This window comes from Trachemys scripta, chromosome 16, assembly GCF_013100865.1.
Source record: "Trachemys scripta elegans isolate TJP31775 chromosome 16, CAS_Tse_1.0, whole genome shotgun sequence".
NCBI classification, from domain to species: Eukaryota; Metazoa; Chordata; order Testudines; family Emydidae; genus Trachemys; species Trachemys scripta.
In genome coordinates, this window is record NC_048313.1 from 16,763,417 (window position 1) to 16,770,781 (window position 7,365).

General features: G+C 63.2%; 1 protein-coding gene across 2 annotated transcripts in view; it reads right to left on the reverse strand.

The window, feature by feature from the left end:
- The window catches only part of HOOK2 (hook microtubule tethering protein 2), a 21,164-nt gene extending 15,258 nt beyond the window's left edge, over positions 1 to 5,906 (reverse strand). For both annotated transcript variants that reach the window (XM_034792598.1, XM_034792597.1), the window contains exons 1-6: positions 5,755 to 5,906; positions 2,255 to 2,340; positions 1,757 to 1,829; positions 1,272 to 1,322; positions 623 to 755; positions 79 to 146 (exon numbers count right to left, since the gene is read on the reverse strand). In XM_034792598.1, the coding sequence (XP_034648489.1) occupies positions 79 to 146; positions 623 to 755; positions 1,272 to 1,322; positions 1,757 to 1,829; positions 2,255 to 2,340; positions 5,755 to 5,865 (522 nt within the window). In that variant the 5' untranslated portion in view covers positions 5,866 to 5,906. The remainder of the gene's footprint in view (positions 1 to 78; positions 147 to 622; positions 756 to 1,271; positions 1,323 to 1,756; positions 1,830 to 2,254; positions 2,341 to 5,754) is intronic.
- Between the last annotated feature and the right edge of the window lie 1,459 nt (positions 5,907 to 7,365).

The following is a 7,365-nucleotide window of genomic DNA, read 5'->3' on the forward strand; positions in this document are numbered from 1 at the left end:
GGGGGGGGGGGGGGGGGGGGGGGGGGTGAGAGAGCCCACTGTGCCCCTCCTCCCCCCACCCAGCCGGCCCCAGCTCACCTCCTGAATGGCCGCCATAACCACGTGCTGGACGGACTCCTCCAAGGTCATGATCTGCTGGACGTGCTCTGGGACGGAGGGAGGACAGCCGCTGAGTCCCTGCCCCTCTTCCACCTGCCCCCCCTTCAGCATGAACCCCCCTCCCCCCGCACAGCCCGGGGGCCAAACCCCATCTCGGGGGTGCGGATGCCAGCCCCCCACCCACGCAGCATGGGCACCCAACCCACACGCCCACATCAGAGCCCTCTGTGCCAGGCGCCGTGGGGCTGAGGGCAGGAGGCACAGAGCAGGAGCCCCCAGGGTAATTCCACAGAAGGATCCCTGTGCTGTGGGGCGGAAGGATTTTTTTGGGGGGAGGGGGGAGGAGCTGGGATTCGATCCCCTCCCCTGCACTAGCCACGCTTTTTGGGGACCCCAGAATGCCACCTTCCAAAAATCACATGCAACAGAGCACATGGAGAGACACCCCCCCGGGCAGGGAGGAACCACCTGCCTCTCCCCCGCCCCGAGCCGAGCCAAGCCCCCCCGCCCCCCAGTCTCACACCTTGCTTCTTCTCACAGCTGATGGCACACCCCAGCACCAGCTGCAGCAGTTTGCCCAGCTCCGAGGTGTCCGAGAACTCCCCGATCAGGTTGACGTCGGGCAGGTGGCGCTCTGAGATCTGGTGACCCAAGACCTGGGGGAGAGATGGAGGAGTCTGGAGAGGCGGGGGGGCCCAGAGACACCCCCTGCCCCCCCCACCACAGACACCCCCTGCCCCTCCTCCCTACCTGCTCGAGCTGGCGCCCAAGGGGGTCAGGGCACAGACCCACCGGACTGTGGCTTCCAGGCTGACCTACCAGAGCCCCCCTGGCCCAGGCCTATTGGGGTAACATCCAGGGAGAGTGAGGGCACCATCCAGGGGTCGTTGGAATGGGGCCGTCTCCCCCCCACTCCCTCAGAAAGGGCAGTGTGGTCTAGTGCACGGGGCATGGGCTAGGAATCAGGACACCTGGGTTCTAGTCCCGGCTCTGCCATGGACCTTGGGCAAGTCGCTGTCCCTGTGTGCCTCAGTTTCCCCTCCCGTCCTGTGGGACTCTAGACCACGAGCTCTGCAGGGCAGGGGGCTGATCTCAGCTGGGGCCCTGTAGGTGCTACCGTAGGACACCTAATAGCCGCCCCCCCTTCCCTCTCCGGAGAGGGGGACACTCACATCTTGGCAGTACTCCAGCACACTCTGTAGGATCTTTTTCAGGTTGCTCACCTGGAAGAGAGCGTTGCAGGGTTCTAGTGCCGCCCGCGCCGGATCCAGACAGGACCCCCCCGCCCCCATCCCCCGGCTGGGATCTCGCTGGGGGCAGTGCTGAGAACCCACCACCCTGCTCCGGCGGCTGCCAGAGCACACCGGCGCTCGGCCTGGGGAGGGCACCACGGCTGGCTCGTAAGCAGGGTGGGGGGCAGCCAAGCCCCCAAAGAAGATGGGACCAGCCAGCTGGGAAGTTGCAGAGTGGGGAGGGGCTTCAGCTCCCCCACCCCAGGGCAACTTCCTGCCCCCCAGATCCTACAGTCCTGGGGGAATGTGAACAGACTGGGACTGTCCACACCCAGCCCCTCGGGCCTTCGCAATTGGGTGTGTGGGGGGGTGAAGGGATAGTTTAAAACTCCCCCCCCCCTCCCCATTTTAAGGGAGCCGGTTACCTTGAGCCTCCAGTTGTCGCTGGTGTCATCTTTGATCCGCAGCAGCCAGGCCTCGTTGAACCAAGAGGAGTCTCTGAAAGGGAGGAAGGGGCAGGGCAGGGCGGAATTGGGGGGGGCATGGAATGGGGGGGGGAGGAATTCCTGGCCCGACTGGAGCAGCTGCCACCTCGGGGCAGGATTCAGTTTCCCTGCTGGCCGCCCACGCCCAGGGCGGGGATCTGGAATCTTGCGGGGTCAAGGGGGGGGGGGGGGGGCGGACATGGGCATCAGCTCCACTGTCCTCCCGACAGGCCCCTTGCTCCGAAATCCTCGCCCCCTCCCTCTCCCGGGAGCCCAAAGCACCAGAGAGCCAAGCCCAGTCGCCTCCGGGGCTGGTCAGAGAGGGATGAGCCCCAGTCAAGCACCCCCCCACCACACCCCCACACCCCCCCGTCAGCCCTGCCACCCACTCTAGCTTTAGACGCCTCCCATCTCTGGGGGCTGCAAGCCGGTACTTACATCCTGTGCAGGACCTGGGCAATGGGGACCCCGCTGGTCAGATCCTGGTAGGTATGGCACGGAGACGGGACGCCGAAGGTCTGCAGCTGGGGAGGGGACACAGAGGCGGCTCAGTGAGGCAGGGAGCGAATGAGATTTGGGGGGGGGGGACAGGAAAAGCCGCCCAGAGACCCAGCAGGGGTAACCCCGCACGCCAGGCGAGCGGCCGGCACAGAGGATCAAACCTGGGACCTCTGGATTCATACTGCCAGAGCCAGCTTGTCACCATCCCTCCCTCCCACCGGGGAACACTCCAGAGCAGGGGCAGTCTATGGGGCTGACAGTTCGGGACGTCCAACCCCAGCAGAAGCTGGAGGGAGACACAAGGAACTTCCCCACCCCCAGGGCAGCCAGCCAGCACCCCCGCCCTCGGGCAGGTTCAGAGCCAGTGCCCCCTAGAGGGTAAAGGCCCCATAGCCCAGCTCAGGTGTCACCCAGAGACGAATCCAGATCCTAGTCGTTCACCCTCCCCGCGGGCCGGTCGTGCCCACATCCCACCCCCCAGAACCGGCCTTCCCGGCCGCGGGGGCACAGACCCACCCTCTCCAGCACACTGCACAAGACAGGCAAGGAGGATCCCAGAGTTACAGCCTTCCCCAGATCACGCTGGGCCGAGGGATGGGACCAGACACCCTCCCACACTAATCCAGGGGCTGTAATCCTCCCCTCCATCCGCCCCCTGCCCCCCAGAAATCCGGCACCCCAAACCAAGAAGGAACCAGCCGCTCCCCCAGCACCCGAGTAGGATTTCCCATCCGGGCGGCGACAGGACACTCAATCCAGCCAGCGCCTGCCTCCCTCTGCATGTGGCAGGTTCCCCCTTAAACCTACCCCCAGCCCCCTAGAGAGACCCCACTCCGGCCTGGGACCTGGCTTCAGTTTCTAGCCACCTGTTCCAGATGCTTCCCTGAGACCCCCCCCTCCCGCTTTGGGGTGGTGCTGGAGGGATCTAACTTCCAGTGTCCATCTCCCCCCCTCCCCCCCCCGAGGCAGGAGCTCCCAGCCAGCCCCACTGCCAAGCAGGGGCCCAAGGGGCAGATCAGGCTACAAAGCCACAGGGCAAATGGGGGCAGGGCCCCTTCATTCCCTGCCACTTCGGAAAGGGGTAGAAAACACCCCCTTCGCCCCAAGCAGCAACAGCCCCTCCCCGGCTGGCTGGCTACAGACTTAACCAGGCAGCATCAGGGCTCCTGTGATCTCCAGGGGTCCAGACTAGATAATCTAACAGTCCTTTGCAGGCTCCCCCTCGCCCCTGCCCCCACACCCCAGCCCGTCCCCAGAGGACCCCCCCACTCTCCCTCCTCCAGCCCAGGGGCAGTTATAGGTCTCTGGTGCCCCCACGGCCTCACAACCATGGCCTATGCAGCTCCTGCCCTCATGAACTTCAGCCACGCTGGGGGGTTCTCAGCATGCGTTCCTGTCCCACCTGGAGATAGGCTGAGACCCAACAACTCGTTTCATAGAGGGGCCACTGAGCGGTCATCGGCTGGAGTGATTTTCTGTCGTCTCCCCACCCCCAACAGTTCAGAATCAATGCCCCGGAGGGGGACGGCCCCGTGTCCCATTCCAGACCCCCTGAGCCAGCCCCCTTGCCCTGGGGCCGGATCAGAGCCTAGAGGGCACAGGCCCCATACTCCCCATCCCCTGAGCCATACCCCATTCCCCAACCCAGCACTACAGCCAGACTCCCCCCAGCCCCAGGCATATTAACTGCCCTGCTACTGCGGTGCGGTCATTAGTTAACGGGGTTATTACGGCGGCCGAGATCAGATCGTGATGCGTACAGCTCCTAGCACACCGCCAGGAGCAGACCCCACCCCGCGCCGAGGAGCTAACCATCGACAGGACGTTTCTGCAGTGGTTTATGACTGAGGTGCAGGGCATTGACTGGCTCGCCCGGGGACTGCTACCGGGGAGGGGCGTTAAAAGCCTGCTCCCAGGGCAGAGCTGGAGGCACTGGTGCTGTGTAACTGCCCGGGACGGTACCAGGGGGTTGGGAAGGGTCTGGCTGGAGCCGCCCCAGCTCAGAGGAGGACCCCGTAAGACGGCCGAACTGGCAGGTGGAGCGTGTGAACTCGGCACAGGTCTGCAGGAGGCAGATAAGGGGGCGAAGCAGGAGGGTTGCAGCCCAGGCCCCGTGGCATGCCCTGAAGGAAGCGTGGGACCCTTGGGGGCCTGGCCCACTGACAGGGGTGCGCCAAGGGACCGTTTAAAAGTACTGCCCTGACCCCTGGATCCGTGACTCCAAGGTGGGGGAGAAGCGCAGAACACACAAGCCCCAGGCGGCAGAGTCCCCGTGGCCGGATCTCCCAGCGCCCCAGCAGGTCTGGCCGGGTTTTCCCAAAACACAGGACTTGACTGGGGCAGCTTTGATCTCCCAGCTCCCTGATCCGCCCTGGCACGGCTGGGCAGAGACACGGGAACGGCGTAATCATGGTCAGGCTGGGCCGCCTTGTCCCCCACCCCCATTTCTCTCTGGTACAAGTCATCCTGCTTGTCGTGCCACCAGAGGTATTAGCCAGGGCACCGCTGCGGGAGGGAAGCTCACAGCACCAGGGTCCGTGGCTTCCTGCAGACCTGTGCTGAGTTCCCTGTTCCGCCCGCTGGGGGTGGGACGGGAGGGATCAGTTGTTGGGGCCTTGGGCTGTTTTCAGCCAGACCTCTCGGCCTGTTCACCCCATCCCACCCCATAACCCCTCCCCTATCTGCCCCAACAGAGCTTCCTAGCCCGCTGCGCTCCCCGGGTAGCAATCCCCGGACGAGCCAGTCGCTGCCCTGCGCTCCAGAAAATGCCCCGTCGACCTGGGGGCGAGACGGAGTCACACGGTGGGGGGCAGTCCCTGCTTGGGTCAGCACTCCCTTCGCACCTCCTGCTCCAGCGAGGTGCACACGAGGCTGTGAACATCAGCAGGCGGTGCCCCAGGGTGCTGGGGGGAGAGGGGCACAGAGGGCATGGGGGGAAACTGATGGGTCTGGAGCACTGTAACAGGGCCTGATGTAACACAGCCGCTCAGGTTGTGGGCGTGGTACAGTAGGGCTTGAAGGGAGGAATGGGATGTGTGGGTCTGGAGGGATTGGGGGGGGGGGGGTTTGAGCATACAGACTCCCCCCTCACCCTACACGGGCAGGGGCACCCCACAGGACTGGAACTTGGCTGTGACACTCAGAGGGGCAGGGTGGATGGGGGGGGGCAGGAGTATAACCTGTGCACAAGAGGGGGCCTGCTTGGGGGGCATTGCCCATAGCAGAGAGCTGGAGGAGACCCAGCCAGTACAGACCCACAGCACCCAGGGCAGGGGAAAAGGGGGGAATGGGGGGTGGAACTGCCCAGGGTTAGCCCCCCCATTCCCAGCTCTTACCCCCCCCCCCCCCCGGCCTGGGGCCAACCCCCCCCCCCCCCCCCCGCCCAGCCCCCCCCCCCAGCCTGGGACCAACACCCTCCAGGGGCAGCCCCCCCTCACCCAGGTGAGCAGGGAGCCGCACAGCTCCGCCTTGTCCACGCTCATGGCTCCGGCCGCCCCCCGGGGCCAGGCACGATCCGGCCGCCGAGCGCCTCGGTCCGCCAGCACCATAGACACCGGGACCCTTCCCGCCTAGAGCGACCGCGCCTGGCACACGTCGTCCCCTCCGCCCACAGCCGACATCTTTAGCCCGGGCAGGCGGCGCTCTAGCGTAGCGCTGGGCTGGGAGTCTCTATGGCGAAAGGACGTTCTAGGGACGTGGAGGGTTGTTCTCTATGGTCTCTTTGCTGGATATTAGAAGGGATTATTTATCATAGAATCACAGAATCTCAGGGCTGGAAGGGACCTCAGGAGGTATCTAGTCCAACCCCCTGCTCAACGCAGGACCGATCCCCAACTAAATCATCCCAGCCAGGGCTTTGTCAAGCCGGGCCTTAAAAACCTCTAAGGAAGGAGACTCCACCACCTCCCTAGGTAACCCATTCCAGTGCTTCACCACCCTCCTAGTGAAATAGTGTTTCCTAATATCCAACCTAAACCTCCCCCACTGCAACTTGAGACCATTACTCCTTGTTCTGTCATCTGCCACCACTGAGAACAGTCTAGATCCATCCTCTTTGGAACCCCCCTCCAGGTAGTTGAAGGCTGCTATCAAATCCCCCCTCATTCTTCTCTTCTGCAGACTAAACAAGCCCAGTTCCCTCAGCCTCTCCTCATAAGTCATGTGCTCCAGACCCCTAATCATTTTTGTTGCCCTCCGCTGGACTTTCCAATTTTTCCACATCCTTCTTGTAGTGTGGGGCCCAAAACTGGACACAGTACTCCAGATGAGGCCTCACCAATGCTGAATGGAGGGGAATGATCACGTCCTTCGATCTGCTGGCAATGCCCCTATTTATACAGCCCAACATGCCGTTAGCCTTCTTGGCAACAAGAGCACACTGCTGACTCATATCCAGCTTCTCGTCCACTGTAACCCCTAGGTCCTTTTCTGCAGAACTGCTGCCTAGCCACTCGGTCCCTAGTCTGTAGCAGTGCATGGGATTCTTCCGTCCTAAGTGCAGGACTCTGCACTTGTCCTTGTTGAACCTCATCAGATTTCTTTTGGCCCAATCCTCTAATTTGTCTAGGTCTCTCTGTATCCGATCCCTACCCTCCAGCGTGTCTACCACTCCTCCCAGTTTACTGTCATCTGCAAACTTGCTGAGAGTGCAGTCCACGCCATCCTTCAGATCATTAATTAAGATATTGAACAAAACCGGCCCCAGGACTGACCCTTGGGGCACTCCGCTTGAAACCAGCTGCCAACTAGACATGGAGCCATTGATCACTACCCGTTGAGCCCGACAATCTAGCCAGCTTTCTATCCACCTTATAGTCCATTCATCCAGCCAGGGCCGGCTCCAGACACCAGCCCAGCAAGCAGGTGCTTGGGGCGGCCAAGGGAAAGGGGCAGCACGTCGGGCTGTTTGGTGGCAATTCAGCAGTGGGACCCTCTCGGAGAGAAGCACCTGCCGCCGAATTCCCGCCAAAGAAGAAAGAGGCGCGGTGGAGCTGCTGCTGGAGTGCCACCGATCGCGATCGCGGCTTCCCCCCCCCCCCCGCCGCTTG